This window comes from Patagioenas fasciata, chromosome 8, assembly GCF_037038585.1.
Source record: "Patagioenas fasciata isolate bPatFas1 chromosome 8, bPatFas1.hap1, whole genome shotgun sequence".
NCBI lineage: Eukaryota > Metazoa > Chordata > Aves > Columbiformes > Columbidae > Patagioenas > Patagioenas fasciata.
The window spans coordinates 21,070,930-21,097,829 of record NC_092527.1 but is presented as its reverse complement, the minus strand read 5'-3'; the positions used below and the strand labels follow the sequence as shown (position 1 = coordinate 21,097,829).

The window sequence follows — 26,900 nt, the reverse complement described above, 5'->3', positions numbered from 1 at the left end:
TCTCCGCCTTAGAAGGGCAGGTGTGGCATTTCCTGCAATTTCATCACTCCAGGTTATCTAAGTCAGATCTCTCCCCTTAATTCAGGCCTTGCCCTTGAGTGATGCTGCTAATCACTACCAGATTTGTTCCACATGCAGGTGTGAAAGCCAGCTGGGCGCAGACCAGGAAAGCACTGCTGATTCTGTCCCAGGAGTTTTCATGACACCTTTTCTTCAAGTGCTTCTGGAACTTAATGAGAACTTTATATATGAAACTTTCAAACTTTATTCTCTTTCAAAAACTTCACTTGAATTTGAAGATCGTGAAAACCCTGTTAGTATATTCACCACACTGTCGATCTCTCTCAATGGCTACATTCCAATACAAATGAGCATATCCCTAACAGCAGTAACAATACTAAAAGACTCTGCCAAAAGCTCCATGAATAAGCGAAGTCTCTTCTATTTTACCGGTTTTCCGTAACCAATATCAAGGATGCAGGTCAACAACAACAACAACAACAAATTATCTTAACATAAAATCTGGGTAATCAGTAATACTGAATTAGCAGCAGTACTTTGATTACTACACTGATGACCTGTTCTTGGCATGTTGATATGCCTACAAGCCAAGACAGAGAACAGCATGAGTAAGGGATTTTTCAGCAAGGAAGTCTATCTTCTGGTTACACTGCGTTCCTGTGGTCTATGCAAAAAAGAAGACAGACTCCTTCCATATCCCCTTCCCTACAGATCTCCAAAGGTCTGGAAAAGGTAGCAAAGACAGCAGAATTAGGAAGCACAAATATTCTTTAAGTGGGATAAACTGCCAAAATCCATTTAGTTGCATCTAGTCCTTCCCCAGGTACTAAGTCAAGATCAACTACAGTTACACAGTTATCTTTTGCCAGCTTGCTCTCAGAGGTATCCAAACCTGAAAATTCCTCAACCACCCTGGGCAGGACCTCACTTGAATTACCATTCAGAAAGCTTCTTCCTGGTTTTGTAACTGGAAGCTTCGTGTCCTTTCTACCGCAGGTCGGGTCTCCTGATGTGTCAGAAAAAAGGCTTGCAGGGTCAGCTGTCTCCCAAAATCACCTCCTCCAGTGTGGGAAGTGTTGGAATCAACATAAAATTTCTAAAGCTTCAAAGGCAAACAACCAAAGCTTTCAGACAAGGAACCTTTATCATACAACTATAAAAGTTAAAACCTGGTTTTCTATTTCAGAGTGCTAAAATTCACATGCATGATCATAAAAAAAAAAAAAAAAGTTCTTCATTTGGTCAGAGAATAAAGACAGTCATTATTCTTTGAGGTAATTCATGGAATTGACATTCCAGAATTATTTTAAAAATTAAAAGATTTGGAAGCTGAAATCTCTGTGAATCCCTCCCCATAGTTTACAAGATCTGCTCCAAATTATCTCTAACAGTGTTTGGAATCCGCTTTCTCCCTAGGAAAGTATTTTCAATCTATTTGGGGTAAAATGACATCTGCAATGTGTGCCTAACCATACTGATGAAACAAACCCCAGACTTGATACACATACACATATGACTTTTTAATCAAGCATGTAGAAGCAGTGACGGTATTTCTTTCAAAGAACAAAACTTGTTCCCCCCCAATGCTTTAGTATTCCCTACATGAACAGTTTCTGCCTTTTCACAAAAGCTACAACTATTAGCATGGCCAATCCTCATCCTTTGACTGCTCAACATATCAATATCATTCTTGCTGTCACTCAATTGTGACAATATTTTTATTTTTAAACTTCCTCTCCATTCCAATAGCATGCCCTTCTTACTCCATTCCATTCACTGGACGTTCTTCTGCTCTACAGTACCTAATCTCTCATCCAGAACATCGCACTCTGATGCAGTCTCTTATTCAGTACAACAACATGTTTCAATTACAATTTCGGTTGCTAAAATAACTTTTCTCCCATCCAACCACACCAGCTTCTACCCACAGTATTTCCAGTAGCTCACATTTCTTCTCCGTATCTCCCCATGTTGTATTTGCCTTTGAGAGTGCAAGTAATCTAGCTCTATACGGTTGTGTGTCTTTGGATCTCTTTACAAGCCTCCAAGTCTGATAAAAATTAACCTAGATTTCCATTATTTCTTTCTTTTACACTCTCTCTTCCATTTTTACTCACACTGTGCCCTAAACATTAACACCAGATCTCCAACACAGACTATAGCAACAGACACCCCGGCTACTACCAAAAATTAAAATATACTTGCTGCAAGTTTTGCTTAAGAGGGTGTCAGGAAAAGAAACCCAAATCACAGAGCATACATATCAACTAGGTGACTATTTATTAACTGCATGATCAAGATCAAAACAGGCAGTCATTATCTGGAAGCTTCAATTACCAGTTTATTAGCTCAGGAAAATGTACTTGCTGCTAGTTTATTTTTCAGGCAGTTAACTGCAAGTGCCAACTAAAAAAAACCCAAGTTTAAATAATAAAAGTAATTGTTTTATATATTTTTACTGCTGTCTCAGTCTGAAATACTATTCTGATTTGGAAAAAAGCATAAAACAAGAGGATGAAATCTCTGCAACCAACCTATTACTGTCTCATTTAATGAAGTTTTAATAACAAATCCCTCCATTCCAATCAGGTGGCTAATCAGAACCATGAGCTATAGTCATTCCACTTCTTTAAAGCACTCTAATACCCTATTGTTCTCAGTTTTCACCTCAGAAAACAACATACTTTCTATACAGAAAATTCACATTCTTCCTGCTTTTGTTGCACATGACAAAATCACAGAAAAGACCAGCCCTACTGGAATTTATCAATCAATAGAGCATTCTTCTTTGCAAACTACAAAAAACACTCTGTCCCATATCCTGGCACTACAGAGCTCCCAGTACAATCCCTGGAAGGAGAACAAACTCTCTGTGGCATGCTCAGTACAGTGGACGGATTTCCCCCTTCCTGTCCTCTTCCAGCAGTGATAAACAAACACCAAAGCAAAGTCAAGCTCTAGAAAAAGGAAAATAAAACACAGTAGACTTCAACATTAATAATAAAACAAAAAGCTGTTCCAGTGTTATGGCAGGCAAACCACAGAGCAGTAAGGACAGCTTGTGCACTGAAAAAAACCTCTCAAATAATGCTACGATCTTGAGGAACAGTATCTGGGATTCCAGCACAGCGTCTGCAGCTCTCCCTTCTCTTTTTATAGCTGTTGATGTAAGGTTCCTTCAAAATAACCAATGAATTTACGTCTGGAATTATTTCAAGATTCATTTTGTGGCCAGGTAGAACGGTAAGTTTTAAAATCACTTCAGGAAATCGTGCAATGGATGTCTTCAATGCAGTACAAAAATAAAATGTGATTTGATTTCAGGTATGACATCACTGTCCTGTGATCCTTCATTTTATAAATAAAAGTCATTTAAAATTACAAATACTATTTATAGAACTAGTTGAGCATTTACAGTAAATACTGTGCATGCCATCAGAATCCCTAGAAACAGTCACAGCAAGCCAAGAAAGTGTGGAAAAAGTACAACTTCTTTGGTGTTATTCAAAGGCTAAATTTAGCTTACTGAAGACTATCTTCCTCTAAAGTCTATGGCAACAGAACACTGCCTTCAGAGCAACAGTTCAACGTTGGGGAAGAGCGTGAACCCTCTCTGCACAACACAGGAGATCTCCTGTGAAGGGAACCTGGAGCTGAGGGGGTGACATGACATAGACTCTTCCCCCCCCGGCAAGTATCACCCCTTTCCCAGGCCAGGCTGGGACCTGAACATGCCAGCATGCTTTGGAGAGGAGGAACCATGTCCCGCCTCCACCTTGCTTGGTCCAGACAGGGATTTTGGGCAGATCCACCTGACAGCATGCAAGGCTAATTACCTCTCCCCAGACCCTAATGGGAGATTTTCGCATGGTATAGAGCTCCAAATTGTTGTGTTCCCACTGGATCCAGCCACATCTTCTCCCTCATCTTAGCCAAGCCTAAGGCAAGATTCAAGAGAAAGAGGACATCAAAGACCTGGCAGCTAAGCTGGCATTACCCTGGCAGGATGACAGGGAAAGGCTCCCAGAGCAGATGGGAGAGCTGGGGTAGGGAAAGAGAAGAGACAATCCCGCTCCACTGGGACACAAAACGTGCTCTTGGTGATGTTTGCAGTATTAGGTGCATTATTAAGTACATTATTGCATTTGTTTTATACAAGTTTACAGATAGTATGTGCCAGCCAGCCAGACATTTACAAGAGGAAAAGAACGAGCAGTTTGAGAACACTGATCCAGAGGGCAGCAGAGAACAAGTAAAAACCTCAGCCTTTTTGCTCCCTCTATTGCCCACTTAAGGAGCTTATAAAGATGAATATGACCATCTCCATGGGTTGGGGCTATCTCTTCTGCATATCTTTATTATTTAGTATCCCTACCTTTTCAGTTGCATGCAAGAAAGACAACCTATATTTCTGGTGTCTGAGACATTTTGGAGCGGTGAGGGAAGGTCTGCATCCCCAATTTCACTTAGAGTTATGTGACACCCTTTGTTACTCACCTTTATAATATTATTTGACTTGATAACAACATAAAAATGGAGAGAAATTATAAAATATTTGCATACACACAGCAACATTTTACACAAATTAATAAAGATGTTAACTTGTCACGGTATCACCCACAGAAAAACATCAAATTGTGAGTTGCTTCATGAACCTATGGGAACTGGAAGTAAAACAGTTCTGCAACTTCTAACAAACAAATTTCTATGTATTTTTTCTCTTGTATAGCTTTACAATAGATGTCTGTAAACTTTCTGAAGGTTCTGGTTTAGGCTTGAGTAGAACACACTGAAATTTCCCATGAAGAACAGACTGTAGATAGAGAAAACACTAACATTTTGGTTTGGGTTAAAGCCAGTTGGAATACTTTGTCAAGTATTGGTCACTGCCCATATTCAGATATACTTGTCTAGATAATTCTTTACTTGTTTATGCATTTCTTCAGAGTTTTTCATTGTATATTGAGTTTTGTGAGCTATAGGATTTCTGCACACAAACATGCAGAAGTACTAGCTGACTTGGAGCAACATTATAGCTTTGTTGGAAACTAAGGGTTGTAACACCTTCTGGCTAAGCACAGCATTGTAAGAACTTCAGATAGGAAACAAACCACAAAAATCTTTGCAAATATTGGGGAGCAAGAAGAGAGCACAGCTGTTTTTTTCAAAGGCTGCTTTAATTTAAAAAATAAGCATATGGCTGCAGGCATCCAGTTTGTGAATTCTGCCACTCTGCCTGTCACTTCCAAGTTTATAATAGCATACTGCACACTTCAGCAAGATATCAAAAGCAAGGATTTTATCAACAAAACTAAACACTCTGCAACCCAGTGTCTGCTTTTAATACATGCATTCTGTCATCTTCCAGTCTTACAGTAGTGCCTTCCCTTCTCATACTGGTACTGACAATCCAGATGCGTCCTTGTTCAGAGTTGATCTTTCAATACCAGTTCCACAAAGATTCATCCTGTCCTTTTTCCTGTGACATCTTTTTTGTTTGTTTCCCTCCCCCCGCCACCACCCCTCTTTTTCGGTACTCTCATTAGGAAAAAGACTCTTAACTACTGTCTTTACATTAAAACCTCTCAACACTGTCTCAGAGTTCAGTCTACTTTCACCCAAATGGCAGAATCTGTCTGATCTCCTGGTATTTCCTTGCCATATCTTGCTGTTAGGTTAAACCCCAGAACAGCAAAAGCTTACATTTGTGACAATTTAATAAATCTTTTTCTTTCTGTCCTCATCTCAGCTATCGAAGAATACCAACAATCACTTGGCAATACTAATGGGCATGATCCAAGAATTGGCTTAAAATTATTTATCACACTGAACTTAATGAACTCAAACCAGATCAAGCCTGAGTCTTGTCACTTCCCTGTAAGGAAGGAGATATATTTAATGTTCCATCTTTTCTTTGTCAGGATAGATGTATTTCTCACTTATGATGTGCTATCTTGCTCCTAAGTCACGGATATATCCTCTTCCGATGATATTGCTGTCAACATCATCCCGCCTTATCATTTCAACAGATATGTCCTGAGACAAATTTCCCTTCAGAAGGAAATTACTTATCTTCTTTCATGCCTTAATAGTCTCCCCTTTGCTGTTCCTTTGCAAGGGAAAATCCCTCAACAACAGCCCAAAAAACTCACTAGATAACTCATTTCAAGCCTGTCTGTACCAGAGCACCAGTAAAGTCACTTAACAGTAGCAAGACAGCTATTATACTGTAAATACTGCCTTTGAACTTCAGATCTTAATTTAAACTTTGTACTCTCTATTTTGCCATATTTTAAGACATGCTGTCTGTCCTTCTACTGCACACAGAATTCACGATACAATAAATTCTCCTGCAATGAATTTATATGTTTCTTTGGATTTTGCAATCCATTTGTAATCAAAGAAAATGTCTCAGTACAATTTTGGAAGAAAAAAATATATCAATCAGTGCTCAAGCAGATTAAAGCTGGTATTTTCATTGTGTTTGCATCACATCCATTTCTCCCACAAGGTTAGAGGGAGACATGGATTTCAAGTGGCAAAACTTAGAAAAGAGGGCACAAAAAAACCCCAGAAATGCTAAAAATGAATGTGTAGAGATGCAGGATTGCTCAATTTACTCAAGTACATAAGAGCAGTCAGAATGAGAGCTACCATCTAGATCTTACTGTCCAGGCAGCATCTATGAAAGTCAGTTATTGTATCTGCATCTACAAACAGAATTGATGTTGTTGGGTTTTTCTTGGTGTTTTGGTTTGGTTTTTTAAATAGACCACAAAGAGCTGAGCCATTTAATGCAAACATCAAATATTACAGTAGAAAATACCTTTTAGTCTTACATAATCAAGAGTTTTGAACAGAAGGGCTTAAAGCTAAATGGCCTTCTCCATGTTGACATATAAAGCAGCTCTGAAGGAAAGGTATCTTCTGAAGAACATAATAATTGTATACAGTATAATGTGGATAAATGATAAATTAGAAGAAACAAAGCAAACCTATGTTTTACTTGCTGAACTAATCTTTCGAAGAACATGGAGGCTCACAATGATCTGCACTCCACTGGTAAGAGTCCTTGTATCTGAAACTGTAACTACAGTATTTTCACGATTTCTTGGTTTTAACATATTTTAAAAACAGTGCTACAAGTGTCTTGGGCCAGTATCTACCAGATTTAGCTTTGCTCTCACAAGTTTCCAGATGCAAGTTTGATTACATATATTTAACAAATATCAGAAATATTTCTGTTCAATTTAAAGAAAAAAAATTATTTATTTCCAACTTTTACCTTAAGAGCACAGAAGATGCAAGAATCGCCCATGCATTTGTGCGTTGTGATTTGACGAAAACTGCGTCGAAAAATGTCCAGATGCCAGAGAACCTGAAACACAAAAAGGGGTACAGTCAATAATACATAAAATAAAATACTGCATGAAGCTCTAAAATTGCACATGCTAGATAAACCCAAAAGTACACGAATGTCAGTGAACATCCCTTTTGAAACAGGATGCCTTTTGTCTATCCACAAGTTGACACTTTCATCCTCCTTCCTCAGCTTTTGCATTCACATACATTAACTTACATTACATTAGCAAGCTCTTGGAAGTCAAAATGATAAATTACTAAAAGCCGTTATGCCAAATATTATCATTAGTAAGTGTATTTACGTGCCATGATTACAGGCAGATTTCTAACCCCAATGTGTGTGGCCAGCTATACTTTTCTCTCAGGACAGGTATGGTAGCAATTTCAGGTACGTGACCAGGTATGGTCAAAGCATATAAAAGCAAGCAGGCTTTTACATGTTCTAGCAACAGTGAGGTGCAACATTTACTATAACAGCACCAAGTCTTATTCTTAAGTTTTACCACTAAATCTGTGCAATTTTGGGCAATTATCTAAATTCATATCTGTAAAACAGCAACAACACCGATCTCTGAGGTGTTTCACAGTCAGTTCTTTATGTAAAAATGTGGTCAGTGCTGGCTCTTTCAGCTTCAACTAGCAATAACTGGACTTTCTTGCAAGCCTCAGAGCCACCAGCCTTTCAGGAGGCCGAAGCTGGCACTGAAAGGAGCCCTGACCTAAATCACGTCCTGCCAGGTTCCGGACAGAGCAGCAAGGTCCAGGCTGGCATCCGGCTGGCTAAAGGCTTCCTTAGCCTGAACAGAGGGACCCAGCTTCTTATTTATGATTCATCTGTCCAGAGCAACTGGCTAGAAAAAGTTTAGCACTCTGAAAGAGGTTGTGCTGGTTTTAAGAAGCTGTTTCCAGTTGGAACAATTTGTTAACTAAAGCATAGCACACAAGCATTACCTAAACTTATATTTAAAAACACATTTATTGAATGCTTCATCTGTAAAGTTTCCTGAAACTTCAGAATTGTCATGGCTATGTTTATAATCAAACTCTCCCTATACTTAAGGGTCTGGGAGGCAACATAAGCCTTGGAATCATCTGATTACACACAACATTCCTGAAGAACTACTGTAGACTTCACAAAAGGACAAAAAAGTAATAAATTTAGGAATAAGTCCAACTTTTTGATGCAATTGCCTTTGGAGTTTATCTTGAATGTTTATAGAAATACTTAATAGTAAAGACCAACAAACATTCAAGAATCTCTCAGACTAACACCGAACGATAAAAAAAAGTAAGATTTAAAAAGCCCAGAAGTATATATTTCATGAAATGATAACCATCTTGATTTTTTTTTTAACTCAGCTTTTATTGTAAATATATTTTGGTATCCTGTCTCTTTCGAGCTTTAGAAGAAAACGGTTTATGTAGAAGACTAAAGGCTGGGTTGTAGGCTTCCATCTTCAGGTATGGCACGCAGCTGATGTTCAGCTCTACTTAGTTCTGACCTAGGTTCAGTAACTCAGTAACAAGAGGCAGCCAGTGATTACACCTGGCAACTTAACAGAAGCAATTAATACAGCACATCACTGGAAACCTCACTTTTCTAGTAAGTTTCCTTTGTACCCAGTCCTGTATTTCATGGCATATTAAGCCTATTGAGGCTCAGTGGTGTTTCTGTTTGTATTATTTGCATCACAGGAGTATCTTGAAGCCTGAAGTTAGTTAAGAACCTAATCGTGCCCAAGATACAAAAAACCCCCACAGTGACACGGTCTGTGCTACACAGACAAGTCATATGAAGGGAAAGGAAACTGATGTGGAGAAAAGGTTTTAAACCCTGCAGCCAGAAGGACTGAATCTCAAATGTCAGAGATTCAAAACATCTAAATGGAGGCAACACCAGTACAGCAGCCACACCACTTCATTAATTCTGACACAGGAAAAGAGGTTTTTTCTAAATCAAAAGGTAAAGACTCAATCATCTAAATTAAGCTATAAATCAGCTGTTAGAAAGAAAACAGGTCTATGTAAAAAGGATCTTGTAGAGGTATTATCAACACCTGAACTTGACTGGTTCAACAAAAAAGTTATATTTACTTTTAAGGAATAGACATACTGCAACCTATGCAATATTCTATTATTTTAAAAGAAACTTTCTACATTTATTTTCATATTTGTTTGACATATAACAAGTTACACAAACAGGGGATTCGAGTACACCAAGTGATGACAATATGAATGCTGTTGATTTCATCAGGAAAGCCTGACAATTAAAAAAAAAGCTGTTCTATAACACAACTAATCTGCATTTCCAAACTTAGCTTTACTCTCTTCAGCCCACAAACAATTATGTAGTCAAGCCTGGCTATATCTGTTGAACAGTCAAGCCTAAGTAAATACTGTAATAGACAGAGGATAAAGACAGACATTTATTTATTACGTGCTCTTACCTGTAGCGCACTATTCAGGAAGCAACTGTTCTGTCCTGGTTCATTGCTGAGACCTTTACTGGGTGCTATTGAGGTGGTATTTCGTGGAGTAAACATGCCCTGTACGTTCCCTCGACCCACAGAAAAATAATTTCTTTTCCAAGACATCTTCCAGTTTCAGCTGTAGAACATGAAGGTTTAGGCTGGCAGAGTATTTGACTTGATCAGACCTCTCCTTCCTTTCCCCAAAATTCAAAACTGGAACAACATCCAATCATCTATAACTTAGAGTTTAAACAGAATTTCTCCTTTCATCAGAACACAAGCAGTTTGCTTCTTTTAAACCCAGCTCAGGATGCTATTCTTCATATGATGCTTATGTATGCAAAAACTTCCTTTACAAGCAGCCACATATAAAGTTTGCAAAGGGAAGCAATCCATGGTGGTGCAAGTTCATCTGTTAGGCTCCTTCTCCCTTTTCCAAACAGGCAGTGACTTCAGGGAACAAATGGCAAATTAAGGAGGTCCCAGAACTTAGACATGAAAAACAACAGCTACCTCCCACACCCCAAAAATCCCAGATTCTCTAGTGTTTTTATAATCCTCCTGCAGAAGATAGGAAAAATCCAATTAGTAAGGGAGCAGAGAAATCAAAACCAAAATAAAACCTTGGCAGCTCCCTTTCAGTTACGTCTGTCTTGTGTGATGAAAAAGACATCATCCTCACAGCAGAAAAAGCAGCAACTCCAGGACTTGAGAGCGAAGAGTTTTAAAGCAGCAAATAGTCTCCGATAAAGTCCTTCTGATTCTATGTGCGATCTTTAGAAGTTTCTTTTCCTGATCTTCCTTTTGCAATCGGAATGCCCAGCCGTGCCAGAAAGCTTGAGAGAGAAAAATAATCAAAGGCTTGCGTCATTTAATTACTCTCTTGGTTTTGCGGTGTTCTGCCAAGACCAGTGTTGCCTCACCTCCCACAATACACTGAATCTTCTGAGACAAAGCAAAAAATACAAACCTTCCTCCCTCCAAAAAAATAACATGGAAAAGAAGAGAGAATTCCAATAAAAGTATATAAGAGCAAGACCGTTGGAGTATGTTAGAAGGGTTAAGAAGGAAGTTAGATAAAAAAATAAAACACAACATTCATGTGAACTCCATGGCAGTTTTTATACTTATCCTTCAAGACCGTGAAGTGTTAAATTTCTTTAAGGTATCTTAGTCATTCAAAGAGTAGCACCAGGATTTGTGAGTATGAATACACGCTAGCACACTGTCCATATCAGAACTGGGATTTTGCATGGACCTTGGCAGGTGGAGCAGACAAAGGCGCCAGGCTCTCCCCTGACTCAGCAGCCCACAGCTCTCTCCAGAACAAAACAGTCTCCAGGTTTTCTTAATCAGAAGCTATGTGCATCTCTATAAAAGCTTAATCTAGGTACACGTGATATACATCATCTTCCAAAGGACATTGATGCTTCTGAAGAAGCCAGAAGAATCCTTCAAGTGCAACTGTTCTTGCCACCACAATTTCACTTTTGCCCTCATCTCACAGGAAATGTAAAAAAGAATTTGACCCAAGAAATTCCTAGAAACAGGAACCAAAAGATCCACGACAAAACAGTTTTTAAAGTTCTCACAAGGGTAGCCTACTTCACAGACAACTGCATAATATTTTCCAGGGACATTCAGGATTATTTCCCTTTTTGATACACATAATAACAATTATTATGGCTGGTATAAGCTAGATGACTCTATTTCACATGTTCTGAAGTAGTAATTGCAGCATCAAATCACTACAAAATAGACACAGAGTTTGTGCATTTGCAAAAATTAACTAAGAATAATTGCTTACAAAGATAACCTGGCTACCTGTGAATGCACATTTTTCACCTTCCACATGATTATAAATTCTTCATCTCCTGTCAAAACACAGGAAGAACTTCCTCAACATTTCCAAATGTGTTAGAGCAACCTAACCCATTACCTTCTAGTAATATTTTGTTTGTATTTCTATTAAACTCATTTTACAAATATTAATGAAGTCTCAGCATTGCTGTAAGGCAGGCAAATATCTACATACAAATGAATATTCTTGGTTGCTAGTGTGCCATGCAAAATGTTCAGATGTGCTTGCAAGCCTGCAGATACAGACTATTACCATGCCTGTCATGCCACATTCCTGAGAGCTGAATGTATGCAGGATTCATTTCAAAGCAACTTCAGCCTCAGCCCCCTTTCTTTGCTCAATCCCTTAATGAGTCAACCATACTGGGTGAGGTAATTCAGTTTCAAGCAGCAATTTAAGGATCTCTGTGAACCAACATCACTTGCAATAGGTGTAGTAGCTAAGCATGCACCGCAGGGACGAGCAGAACGCGGTGTGGAATGAGCAGAGGCAAGCAGGCTCTGTGCTAACTCACAAAATCCCTGAGCCAAGCACGCTGTCTTCTCCTTTCCACAGCACCTACGACAAGATGGAAAATATAATCTAATACATGCCCAAGATGCACAGCTCTGAGCAGCACCTCTTCAGTGGATTTCAAAACAAGATTCTGCTCTCAAAATGGGCTACAAAACTTGTAGGTCCTTTTAGAGTCAAGCTGTCTCAGTTATGACAAAGTCAATATGTTTTCTATATTGATTTTTATTGTCTTGGAATAAGCATCAGGGGCTTTGTAGTTTGCCTGTCATTACAGCAAGACTGTTCCAAGCTGTCCAGGACTCCCCCAATAAGCATGCAGGTTTACTACCCGCACTGCATTTGCACAAGCTTAGCAGAGCTGACTTCTTACCACATGCTTGCTATGAGCGCTCACAGGAGCGAGTTCAGGCTGCTCAATTGGCTATATGGCCTTAGCAAAGTTAAGAACAAGGAGAAAACACTTAAGCTGGTAACCACCCAGTTATGACAAAACCAGATCTCTGAAGATATATGGCAGCTTCATATTTTGCCAACCTCTAAAAACTTACCAAAGTTATAGAATAGCTACAAAACGGAATCCTAATGAATCTGAAATATATTTAAGACGCTATTTGTAGAGATTATTTATAGACCCACTTAGCTTCCACTCTACCATAAAAAGGGTAACAAAAAGCAAGCAGGAAAAAAAGAATATTGGCAAAAAACAACCACCATTATTAAAATACCCTGCTTTGTATACACCACTGACAAACCATCAGTAGGAAAAAGTTAACCCTCTGTTAATTTAAACACTCAACATACAGTTGCTAAGAAAACAGCAGTGATGCGTAAGGGAAGTGGAAAGCTATTCCTGTGCAAGCCTGTCAGCAGATGCAGGTGTTCTCCAAACATGCTGCTGCTCCCAGAATATCGTGTTGACTTGTAAATGGACCCAGCCACAGAACGAAAAACAAAATTTACTTTCAGAAATGAAATCACAATAACACTTGGGTGATACGCCACAAGCTTCAGATAATATAGTTAAGTGAGAAGAAAATATTTTCATATCTTATTTCTGATTAAAGAAGTTTTTGAGAAAGACTGCTCCCCTAGTAAGAACACATAAAAGCCAACAGCTTTTTAAGAATACAAGGAAAACCCCTACGTTTCCATTGCCAGTGGGGTTTCCCAGCCTGCTGTAGCATAACAACTGCATTTCCACATAACTCTTGTATTAAAAAACAAAACAAAAAACAATGGGGGGGGGGGGGGGAACACACACACAAAAAACAAACCAAAAAACCCTCAGACCTGAGAAAACTACTCTTAGAGAAGAGAGACAGGATTCCAATTTCTTGCAATTTTACTCATAGAGAAATGTGACCAAAACAGGAGGAATGCCAGATGCCAAAGCATAAATGATGCTCTTGGTTCATTACTCAAACCATTATCTTAGAAACACAATGAACTGAGGCAGAAAGTCTAAAACTTTTATGATACTTGAATTTTGTTTACCATATTAAGAACACTATTCACTGGAATAAGGAACAAATTTAATCAAGCTAGTCTGATTAAAAAGGTTAACTATAACCCTGAGAAGTTGCACAGCCTTATAATAGCGTCATACAAACATTATTATATAGTGTAAATAATATATATACATATATATAAAGACTATATAACTAAAAAAAGGAAATCCAATATTCTAGATCTTCCTTTGAATTCACGCTGTTTGGCAACACATTTCTTTTTTTGCTAAATCGATCACATAGGAACATAACATCTCAAGTTGCATCCTTCACGCTCTGGTAAGGTCCCATTATCCCTGTCCATTTTAAGGGGAAAAAAAGTTGGAACACTCCTCTCTCACTGCAGTCTCATGTCTCTCCAAGTGTTTTAGGCTATTGTTTGATAAAACATTCCAGGCACATGGCAGAATTAAAACAACAAAGGAGATGCTCCCATTTAGCACTAGGTATGGCTGAAACCACCAATTTCTCACACTGTTAAATCTAAAAGCAGAGGTCCAGAATTCGTTTTTCATTACTTCTATTCCTGAATAACCTGTCAAAACACAGAAAAAAGGTAAGTGCTTCTATGTGTGAATGTGTGTGTTTTTAGAAAAGAGCCCCCTTCATCCCCAAGATTCTGCCACCTTTTCCAGAGGTAGGGAGTAGATTAATGATGTTGAGGGCAAATTGTCCACCTCTGAAAGCCAAAACAGATGAGAAACGGCTAAGAAAGAATGGTCCAAGACAATAGAGTTCATTGAAGTTTTCACCCAGAAGGCTCCTGGCAGGGTCAACTCTTTCCATGAAGGAACACAGGAACATCCCTTTGACTGATCCCATGGCTGTTCTTAGCTAAAGGGAAAGAGTTTTTACAACTGGAGGCTTGAGAACATAAATTCTCCATGTAGCTGAGAGGATGAAAATATTTGTTAATTTCTCAATGGATTCAATTAGGTTTAATTGCAGAACTATCAATATTTAGATCTTCGTTTACAATTTAAACATCCGAAAAAGTAGCCAGCCAGCTTTGCAAGTCAGTCTAAATTCAGTCTTGTAGACCACGAAATAAAATAGAGGGACAGCAAAAGTTCCCATTACTGAATAACCATGAGGCTGGATGAAGAAAAGAGTGAACAGGGCAGTGATCTTAAAGGCAAACATCCCTGACAGAAATCAGCTGTGGCACAACCAAAGAGGGATAACTTCCTCCTCTTGAGGATGTCTCCTCTTTTTGAGATTCTTAGTTGGCCAGAAATACTGGACAGATTTCTTTGTGCACCTAGACAGTAATTACAAAAAGGTACAGTTATTTCCATTCTTCTCTGTCTCCAAGAATTTTTTGATAGTGCAAATGGGACAACAGATAAAAAAAAACTTTCTGCTTTATGCATGCATTTTTACTGTGTCAATTGCTATGCTGGGAGAAAGACGTGGGGAGAAGAAGCCAGTGATGCTTTTGCTGTCAAGCTTATACCCACTTGTCAGTCTTCCTCTTAAAGGCACAAAATTACATGGCTCTGTGCTACTTGTGCCTACCAGGTGGAACCAGGAACTGACTGACAGCATCTGACAGTGCCGCTGATGCCCACGACAGACTCATACCAGTCTTCCTTATTATTCATTCTGCTATTGCACAATTGCTACTCTGTGAAGCTTTATAAAGTCCAGGACAAAGCTGCGAGTATCACAGACCTTAGGCTAACTCCACAGAACCATGTTAGAAAATATATACTCAAAGTTTGGGCAAGGTTATGGTAAATGGTCTTTCAGACACCAGGAAAATGTTTCCACTTATCTGATGCAAAAGTAATCATCCAAATGCTAGGCTACAAGTTGCTAGTAAAGACCATCAAAATGATCTTGGAGTGAAGATTAAAACCAAAAGTTTCCCCAAATCCACAGAAGTACTTCTTCAGAGAGTAAAGGTAAAGCAAGCCTCTAACAAACAACACGGGTTTCCCAGAAGGCATTGGGAAGGCCTTTTCTGAGACCACCACAAGATAATGGAAGGCAAAACTGAAGGGGCTAGATAGAACAGTGAGAAAACTTGGGTAACACACATTCTTGACTACACCTTCAGTAATTTTAGCCAGTACCGTGGTATTTGCACAGTGTACCAACCACTAGGAGAAACCATAGGCAGGGTACTGATGGGCTAAATTGTCTCTTGGGAATAGAGCTCTGAAGTGGTAACGCTGGCATTTCTGAACTAGCAGGCAGCTTACTGCTACTACAATGATCGGAGAGAGAAAACTGAACAAGTTATTTTGTAAAGAAAGAATATGTTCATGTACCAACTTTTCAAACCAATAAAAACCCACGAAAAACAAAAATAAACCCACTCTATGTTCCTGTTAACTGCTTAGGCCAACAAGGGGCATAGAGAAACCATGTTCTGCAGAAACACCCCAAAGTGAGACTTTGCAAGCTGCTGGTGTCAAGTATAGCTTTCTACTGCATGAAGATATTCTTTATAGCAAGTAGCTCTCCATCTTCTTCATCCAAAATGCTTCTGACTATTACAAAACTAACATGAAGTCTTGCAAACACTTACCTAATCTGAATCATTTGATTTTAAGCCTGACAGTCAGCCAAATCTATTTAAAGAGCATCTGTCTCAGTAAAAAAAGCTGCATTGCCTTTGAACTGCAGAAAGTTCAGTGATAGTGGAGGCCTAGAAACTTCTACCTGCTTGAGCTCGACGGGGACACCTCTGCTCCTTCCCAATTGCCTGCAGGCGCTTCTCCACGTTTAAAAAGTCTTAGCAGTCATTTTTGTGGCCCTTCTCAAAAGACAGACATGAGCTGATAAACACCGGCCTTCTGTGCAAATCAACATCCACACAGACCTTTTTTTGAAACAGTGGAAATGTCATTTATCCCATAGCATTACCAAGAGAGAGAAGAGTAGGGCAGCCGTGTCCAGACTATCATAAAGCAGTTACAAATACCTAAAGTATCCAGTCGGCTCTCAAACAATCAGTAAAGAGCTGTAGTACAACATGACAACCATTCAAAGGCAAATTACAATTGAAAAAAAAAAAAGGCCAATCACACAACTCTGAAAATCTAAAGCCAGCATTAGAGCCTTTTCTGATGGGAAATAACTTGACCTTCAAGACAATCTAGAAGTTTCTGAAGGAAAGGATCTCTTGTCAAAGACTGCAATTTATAAGAGCACAATGTGGGATAATTGAATAATAAAGGGTTTCTGTTTGAAGACTAACAATGAGAGAGATGAGGTCAGAACTAGAAACGCAAAGGCCGTGTTATTTACTTTGTGTGGTGCTTATTGCTAAAACACATTGCACTCCCCAGATAAAACCTTTACTCATATCAAAAACGTGGTATTAATAAACACTGATCTCATGCATCACGGTGCTTTCAGCACGTGCATTTGCTGCAGAGGTTATGGGGAGGCAGACAAGCCTGCAGCTTTGTGTCCCACTTCCAAAATCCTTCGGAAGCAGCTGCCCCCCTTTCTGTTATACAACCCAAAGGATCTGTTATCTCAACAACTTTTCCCTGACAGTTGAAGAAGGAAGGAATATATATAAAATTAAGAAAGTCTGTCCAGGCTGAAGTAAATTCAAACCATTCCAAAACACTCTGCAGTCCCTTCAGATCTCCACAGTTACCCAGCTCTTTAAGACTGCTGTACATGGTAATAATAGCCTTCACCATAACAGACCTGCATTTCTGAAGTGCTTATCCTAAAGTTTAGAATTCATGTAGAAAGTAATACAAGGTTTATTCTTCCAAACTTGTATTTCAAAAGCACCCTACCTACCCCTAAGCTTGGTGTTGGACATTTCACAAGGAAGAAGGGTAGGGTGAAACCAGATTTTCACCCCACTCCAGGCGAAACTTGTGGAGTTCAGATAAGCAAGCAAAACACGGCAGCTTCAAATGTTATGCAAGTGCTCAAAACCAGTTAAATATCACCAATCAGTCCTGTGTAACACAGAAAATCACAACAAATAGGAACAGTGCAGCTGTCAACCATATGGTGAGATGGAAGGTTCTGGTCTGATTCTAGTGAATGCTCAGCCAGCCTCCTGTTGCCAGTTATTCCCCTTCCAAATCTTCACCTTAACTCTCCAAAGGGGAGCTTTAAGATTAATTCAGTATTTGATTCAGTGTCCAGATCGATTGCAAAATTTTGTATTTTACAGAAGTTTTCTACCTGGGCTTGCAAATCCCAGCCCAACAATGCCTAAAGAGTTCCTAGAAGCATTCAGAAGTAGTCAGTAGTATTCAGCAATGTAAGGTTTAATGACTGACAACTTTTTCAATCCTGTAATACTTCTCCTGACCTTGCAGACTTTCGCTGCTGAACTGCATCAAAAAAACTTTCAGAAAAAATTCTGTCTCTTCTGTAGCAGCTACCTTGTTATAACTATGAGTTCTCCTGTCAATCTTCACACCCCTTTCCTTCCTCTAAAAACAGAAGCCACGGGCGATCAACTTCCAAATCATATGCTCTTCACATTACAGTACCCTGAATCCCTGTTACATTAAATTCTATTTCATTATACCTCAATTTCAGTAATGTTTGAAATGACTGAAAATGTGTTAATACACACAGATCCACATAGAATAAAAACCACAGGTAAGCAAACAAAAGGATTTTACAGGAAAGCAAGCAAACAGAACTCTAGCACCATTAGTACTTAAATTTCAAAGGAAAGGCAACACAGACTAAGCAAAGGCAGCAACACATTGAGAGTAACAGACTTTGACCAAAGAGCTAGACAGCCTTTGGGTGGAAAAATAGGCCTTTTTGGTGATGTATTAAGAATCTCAAATACTGCAATGCACTGATCTCTCCAGGTGGTGCTCAAGGGGGAAGATAACACCCAGGGCAGAAATCAGTTTCCTCAACACAGGCACAAAATGGACTTTTTGATACCACTGGCTAGTGAAAACCCCCACACAGGGTGGACAGACAAAATTCCCACCTCCCTCAGCATCAACAGCTGGGGTCAGACAATATACTTGATAGTACCATAAAAGCATTTATTCCTTCCTTGTTTCTCTTAGCTCAGGGTAGTATTTGGTATTAAAGTAATCGGTACATCTTATTCTCAAACTATTAATTCATTGTGTTTTGTTTTATCTATACCACCACTATCATGTAGCAAGATTACTTATAACACTCATGCTCTTGTCAGACAAGTAACATACCAACGTGCAAACCTAAGGCAGTACAGAGGAACTCAAAGCATAGGCAGAGAGAGTAAAGAAAGAGTAAGTAGCAGTTCAAGGTGCCTGTGCTGGGTCCTCAGTATTAAATGCTTACATCATTTTTTCCTGCCTTGTTAAAACTGGCAAGCAGGAGTTCTGCTGCACTGCAGAACATTATATAGATCAATACTTCTACATAAAGAAGCCAGCATCCACAACATGCTGATTACTCCTTTTTTTAAACAGTCATCTGTACTGTACAGCTATAAATAACACTTCAGCAGAATCACGAGTGTGCACACACATGCATAAGCAGTTAATAATCTCAACTTGGGTTTAAGATCACTACTATTTTGTTTTAGACAAATAAGCATAACTAACAAGAACAGGGAAACTCATTTTTGCTTCATTTGGCTTTGTATACAGAAGCATTTTCCCTGCAGAATCCACCAAAGAATTCAGAACCTGAGTAGGATAAACACTTGCACACACCACAAGAAAAAAGCTTACTGAATCAAAACATCCCATCTCCAACAGCATATGGGAAGAGTAAAACAAACAAAAAGGTGAGGGGAGACATACCACGATACCATAGACCACACCAATACCCTGGAGCAGATAAACAGGGTGAGCAAAACTCAAAGTCTGATTTCTTGTTTTCTGTACAATCAGTAGACCAGCACAAGAAAACACCTGATCAAAGCATTCAGGGAAATTACAGAGGAAAAGACTCTCTGTACAAGCTGATGTGTTTCATTTTTTTAGTTTTGGTTTTGTATTTTAGTTTTTTGGTTGGTTGTGATTTTTTTGGTTGGTTGTTTTTTTTTTTAATTGGTTTGTTTGGTTTCATTTTTTAAATAGGAAGCAAATAGACATGACCCAGCTTCAAAACATTACATCTCAAACTCACACACAGTGCTCGTCTCCCACTAGTAAATGAAGCATTTGTAGTACACTCCCATGGGCTCCCTGCGGCTCCGGCACCCCAAGACCAGACTGGCCCCGACAGGGCTGTTCACGGCTGGGAGCCGACAGCCACGGACACCCTGCACCTCCGTCCTGCAGCTGCAGCCCCCGTCCAGCACAATCCCATAAAGTCAGTGGCCATTTTGTACAGCTCTGTATGTTTTAAAGAAGATGATCATGGCAACAGAATGCACAACAGTCCTGAACTCACAGCTGAACATCAAATCCAGGCAAGGTCACATAATGATTCCTGCAATCACAGGAAAGGAGCCCTTGTATAACAGGACATGCGACTACTTCTGTAACCCCAAATTTTACTTTCATTAAGAAACCTCTTACAAATAGACAAGTTATTCCACTTAAATTATTCTGGTGTAAGACATTCTGAAAGATGTACTAGAACAAATATTTTGGAGAACAAAAAATCCCTGATATCTTTTTATGAAGCAATTGTAAGAAAGGCCTTCAAATCCAGTTCAACTTATTTCACTGTGTGAAATTTTGAGTAGATGGCTAGACCAGGAAAAATTACTTACTTTGACTTTTGTATACAGTATATTTGTCAGAAATACATTTCAGAAACTAAAACGTTACAGAATGCACACAGTATACACAGATGGAAGTTTCATGTGTGCAAAGCAGATTGTACCCTATAAACAAGCTTTCTGAAATACAGATCTTCCATTTTATGTTAGAACTAAAAGGTGAAGCCATAAGATATGCATATGAACTTTCACAAAAGTCTGGCCTCTTTGAATTGAAAGTCTGAATTCAAATTTCTAAGTCATGATTCAAAGAGACTGTTTATGTAAGTCTTATCAAATGGTACCATAAGGAACTACTTCCATACTGATTTCAAAAACTTATATAACTCTCTCCTTACGGATTTTAGTATCTTAAAATCTTGGGATCTGACAGAGAAAAAAGCTGCTGTTCATTCTATAAAATGCAAAACCGATACAATCACCTTGTATCAAAACTAGGCTTTTGGAGATATTGCTTTTTTTTTTCATTTAAAAAGGTTATTTCATCTTTGCCAGAAAAGTACTGTGAAACTACCAAATGCAAAAGGGATTATTTTGTGTCCTGCTGTGGCCTGGAGAGATCCACAAAGCATGAAAGAGACTCTTGTTAAGTACAAGCAGGCTCTGTCCTAACGGGTCACAGAAGCAGAAGCTGTGCAAATGCAGAATAATACAAGCTGAACAGACCAGTTGGGTGTTGGGGTAAGAAAAAGAAGAATGATGTCAACAGCTTTGATATATTTTTTCTCTGCCGGGCAATGACATGACACTACTGAGTGGCACCAGAAGCTCTCTACAAAAAAAACCCAAAGTGCTTGAGAGGAGGTATATACCATGAAAGGAGCCTTTCTAAATTATTTGCAGGTTTCTCATTGGCAGAAAAGAGAGCATAAAGAGGCAGTTCGCAAGAGTTCCTCTGTTTGCAACTGGAAGAAGCCTTTCAAATATTAAATTAGAACAGAATTCTCTGAGTGCCCAGGGAAGTTATAATACATTTAACCAACTTGTTTACGTGGAGAGAAAGACACTCTTACAAAACTTTTTTGTTGTTATTTTAAAACAGAATGAAAAAGAGCAAGTTTGAGGGTGTGTACACACGCCCTCATATACAAAAACAAGGCCTGCCCTCACAGCACTGCAAAGTACTGAGCCCACAAAAAACACTAAAGCCACTGAGTTCAACACTGAAAGAGCAGCCACAGCAAACAGCAGCCTTGCTCAACTTCTGACAATAGGATTTCAGCCTGGACTGTAAATAAAAGGAAGCTTACTTCAGAGATTCAATTTAATTTCCTTCAGTAGCAGTTCGACTGCTTCAATGCTGCTGCGGGCCTGAGCTCTACTGAAAAACAAGCAGCTACTTCGTTACTCTCATAAATCTCATCCCGCACTGTTGACCCAAACCACTCGTGAAACTACAGAGAACATGCGTCTGGCAGAAACCACAAACCCTTCCAACAGTGACTCCCAGGAGTGCTGCAAGGTTAAGCACAAAGGATTACATAGCTCCTGGCTTAGTCCAGCCCAGAATACATGAAATTTAGGAAGCACAGCATCCTAAACTGCTATGTTATATTCTGTGTACTCAGTTCATCTTTTTTCCCCCCTCTAGAGAGATGTAACCAGCCTAAGGTCATGTGTCTCATCCCTTCAAGCAGAGTGCCTCAGGGAGCAGGGCTGGGGATGGAGTAGAGAAAAGCTTTGGGGAAAGGTCTCAGGCACAAGATGACAGTGGCTTTAGGGTTCTTTCAGTCCACTTTGCACAGCAGGGTGTGGAGATGTAACTGGGTCTTAGGATGACACTATTTATGTGTTTGCTTTCTTGCTTCTGTGTGTGATCCTTTGAGAGTGTGGCTGTGCCACATAGCACCCTTGGGCAGGGATACAGCCCCATCTTGCCCTGTCCCCCTTGGGGAGGTACCAAGGGCATTCAAAGGAGAGGGCTCCAGGGGCTGCAGGGTACAGCTGCCCTTAGACGTGGCACAAAATTTCTGATAGACATTTGAGGCCACTCAGTGGCTGACAGGCTGGGAAGCAGAGACATAGTGGGCAGTGGGAAAGTTGCACACAAGCTTATTTCCATTTTGTTTTCCCTAGTTCTTTGGAATTTTCTCTTTTGAAAAGCAAAATTTCTAGTACTTATTTAAATAAAATTTGGCATTTTGAATGTTAAAACCCTTTCAGTCTTTCAGGAGCTCACCATGGGAAAAGAGTTAGATATGTCTACCTCAAACCTGTGGAGATTTCTATATCCTGCTGTGGCAACCCCAGATGGTCTCTGCGACTTGCTTCTTGCCACAGCACCGAGTCCAGACCACCCTCCCACCAGCACCACCTGCAGCTGGGCACAGGACAGAGCCCTCACCATCCAGCTGTACAGCACTGTCACAAGCCACATGTTGCCCACTCCTCCTCTTGCCAGATCCCGTTAGGACAAGACCTGTTGATATTTCTCCAGACTTGCATCTCCGGGCATTGTAACACTGTACAATATAACTTGTTTCCCCCAGAATTCCTCAGACAACACACTGGCAACACAAAAAGCTGCCGAAGGAACATAAACTCGAGTTTGACAGAAGAGGGTCTGAGCACCTTGGTACAGAAACAGATCCAGAACATCACCAATTAAAGGACAAAACCAAACATTGTCCTGTTTAAAAGTCCTTTCCCTCAGAATAACCAGCCTTCAAGGAACAATCACCTGACATCTAGGAAAGCAACATCTGTAAAAGCTATCCTTACAAGAAGGGTTACCACAGCATGATGGTATTTTCAGTCACCTCATTACACCACAATAAATGATTGTTGAGAAATTAATTACAAAATTTGCATTCAATACTAGAAGAAAGCTTTCAGATGCACTGTTACTATTATTATCCATTGCTTAGCCAGCATTACAACATATAACACTTCCTTATACACACACCTGTAAGGGAGACAGGAAAAAATAAGAATATTCTATCCAGATTAAAAGTCTGTGCATCCTTCCTCTGCGATTAAGAAAGTAAAATAAATCATACGTGTGTGTGTGTGTGTACGTGCAACCAAGTGGTTGACCTGGAAAAATCTTACATTTTTGGTCAATCGGGACTGAAGTCACTCCATTTAAGCTAAAGCGCTGTGAGCTTGAGCTTAAATTGCGGTGCCAAATGTATATTCTTTGCTAGACTAGACGGAAGATTTTCTGGCTTCTTAGCACTCTCATTTTTTTCACAGTCCCCCCAAGTTCCCCATTCCAATATACTCTGGTGACCCAGATGCTCACCAGCTAGGACAGGAATAGTAACACACATCCTTTTGTGGAACTGAGTATATCAGAAGCATAGAGAAAACTTGTGGAATGTCATACATCAGTTAAAATATTCTTATGATCCAAAACATCAGAACCTGAAAAGATGCAACTGGAAAATGGATGAAATGACATGGCTGTGACACACTGTTTTTTGGGAACAGTAATCTTGTCCTGCATCTTACATCTGTGACAACTCCCAAGAGAAACAGCAGCTGATTAACATCACTCGGCTCTTGGTGGAGTTCAAAACTGTGTCGTACTGCGAAACCTTCCTACAAATGTATTTGTTCCAGCTCTCGTCATTTTGCTTCTTGATTACTAGAAAAACTTTCTCTTGAATAAAAGTATGTAAATATGTTTAAATTTATTCAGAAGGATATCATGAGCATAATTTTCTCTAACACATTGCTTTGACTATATCCCACTATTCCCTCTTCCTGTGGTATGTCAGTCACTCTGCATTCACTTCTAAGGGCCCTCAGGTCTGACATAATATTGACTTTCCCATTTGTAAGTGAATTATTAAATCCTGCCCCAAAAGTTGATGGTGCCAGGCTTCACCAGCCATTTGTTACATTATAAAGCAAGTGCTTCTGTTTTCTCTCCCCTGGAGAAGATGGAAACATACCAAAAACATCTACAAAACTATCTGGTTATTCTCCAAATCATTCCTTTCCTGCCAAGCATGGAGAAGCTCAGCAGCAAGGCAGCAGGTATGCCAAAACCATTGTTCATCGTGACAGCCACCACAGTCTGCTTGCTTCCTTCACTCCTCTGGCTGTTTGTCATGTTTCTTTGGCCTTAGATGAGGAACACTCCAGCCCAGAATCAGCCCGCTTGGGTTTGTAAGACACCTAAAACTCTGAGATTACTGACTGTAACCTATATGCATAACTGCGTTATAAATGAACACAAACCCCCCGTATGTCCACCACAATGCTTCTCTGTATGGAAAAAAAAACCCCACAAAAACAAAAACAAAAAACAAACAAAAAAACACACAAAACCAAAAAACAAACAAACAAAAAAATATCCCCTAAGGCTTCTCTAACTCCCACTGAGTATAACAAAGTACAACATACTAGGCAAAGGACCCATCACCTCAGACAGGGGATGTCTGAGAGTGACCTTTTCATATGGACAAACGAACTCAAAATCTCAGGGCCACCAAAGCAGGGAGGAGGGCACCCCGCTCTCTCCACACTGGTGCTCTGGGGTGAGCAGTTAACACCTCTGCCCTTTGGCTCACAGGAGCAAATTCAACTCACAAAATTAGCAATCTGGGGGGGATGGGAAGAGCAGAGGAGAGGGACTTGCTTTACTTCCTACTGGTTTAGTGAGCTGAATCAACTCATCAAGAAGTTACAGCCAGGGCAAGGAGAACAGACTTTCTCTTCCACCTATAGATCAGCTGAGCCCTGCCTGGGCAGACTATCAACAATGTATCAGCCAGCCTAAAACACACTGCCAGTACAAAGAAGTTATTTCTTAAAAAAAAAAAAAAAAAGCGGAATGCATGTGAGCAGGCAGAATGTGTTTATTATGCTGAATGATGAGCAGTGCAAATGATACATCCAGCCCTACCTCCTCTGGTGACAAACTCTAGAACCAGATTCATCATTTTATGGAATTAAAACCTCTGTTTAGTATCAAATGTATGAAAATAGTTTGTGCTTTTTTTCAAATCTACAAATTTAAACACATATACGTCATGTTAAGCTGAAGCAGTTAGAAGTAAGGAATAGTAGTGGTATACTTCCAAAATTCACTGAATAATTACTATTTATTTTGGAAACAACACACTTTACAGAAGGCAGGGGATCAGGAAGCCAGCCAAAGCAAGTTGACTTCCACAAATCAACACAATAATAAAAAAGCTCTACCTTTTAATACCTCATTGAATTATCAACTTTCTAATAAAGAAATCAGCAAGTAGAGGGAAGAAAAACTGCATCTAAATTGTCAAAAAAAAACAGTCCTGAAAGCTTCTGACTAGATAATAGTTATACTGTGAAGTAACAAGGATGAGAACTGAACTGCCAATATCCCTTCCAGCTGTGACAAACATTAAGGTGAGATGAGATTCTGCCCAGCTTAATATTCAGATTTATCATAGATACTATTAGCCAGAGGAAGCTACAGTACAGTGGACCAGAGGCAGCTTATGGTTTAGAATGCACCTTTCACACAGGTAGTAGAACATAAATACAGCGTGCATATATAAGCCAGCATCAGACAGCAGAACTAGAATATTGAAAAGCAAACTACTAACAAAGTGAAGCAATACTCTTTCTTTGCATCTTAGAAACAAAGACAATCCACACTGAAAAGCAATATTTTCTACCTTTCAGTACCATATACAGGAGGAAATTTCTTTAACAGCTTGGATTCAATCGAAAAAACAGTCACGTCACAGTGATGTGGTGACACCAAATTCAAACAACAGATTTAAAAATCAGAGAGATGTACCTTCAGAAGCCACCTTCTATTGCGTGAACTCTATACTGGTATTGCAACAGAATCTGGAGATCGGAGCGAGCTGGGAAAACTGAGAAGACTTACTGCTAGAGTAACTGCTCTGAGTAGCACTTGCATGGAAAAATTATTTAAGGGAGGAGGAAAGAGCTAGAATAGCGTGGGAGGGGACAACCTGCTGTTTCAAACAATAGGAAGCTGTTAAAACAAAAAAACAAGGGCCTCCCTCAGCACAGGAAGGTCTGGCTCGAACAGCAGCGCTGCCCTGCCGCCACCCACCAGGCGGGCAGCTCTGACTGCCGCGATAAGGCCAGCAGCCTGGCCCCATCCACCGACGGCTTCCTTCAGAAATAGGGCCAGGCAGGACACAGGAAGGGTTTCCAAACCCTGCTATAAAGGAGAGCAGATCAGGGCAGAGGAGGGCGAGACAGGGCTTTAAGGAATGACTTCATTTTCCAGCAGCAACCTTTCTGTGTGAGGCCAGGCTCACCTCAGCGCAACAAGTGAACTGGAGAGGTTCCTGCAAACTGTTCAATTAAACACGAAGGTTGTTTTCTCTTAGGAGGGGTTGATAACCAGGAGTGACATGTAGCCATCTGATATAAATAAAATTCAAGGGACTCAAAAGCTGGCTTCAGTTCTGATCCCTCAGTTTAGAGTCCCGCGGTTGCAACGCAACTTTAAAAGCATTTTTCAAAGAACAATTATTGCAGGACAATTCCTGGAACCATCCCCT

General features: G+C 39.7%; 1 protein-coding gene across 13 annotated transcripts in view; it reads right to left on the bottom strand.

The window, feature by feature from the left end:
* Positions 1-26,900, bottom strand: part of USP54 (ubiquitin specific peptidase 54) — a 102,207-nt gene that overhangs the window by 42,124 nt on the left and 33,183 nt on the right. For 5 of the 13 annotated variants that reach the window (XM_065842924.2, XM_065842932.2, XM_065842933.2 and 2 more), the window contains exons 1-3: positions 26,159-26,294; positions 9,831-10,690; positions 7,307-7,399 (exon numbers count right to left, since the gene is read on the bottom strand). In XM_065842924.2, the coding sequence (XP_065698996.1) occupies positions 7,307-7,399; positions 9,831-9,977 (240 nt within the window). In that variant the 5' untranslated portion in view covers positions 9,978-10,690; positions 26,159-26,294. Of the gene's footprint in view, positions 1-7,306; positions 7,400-9,830; positions 10,691-12,229; positions 12,274-26,158; positions 26,295-26,900 lie in introns of those variants that run through there. The other 8 variants (XM_065842928.2, XM_065842931.2, XM_065842930.2 and 5 more) reach the window with 5 other exon arrangements.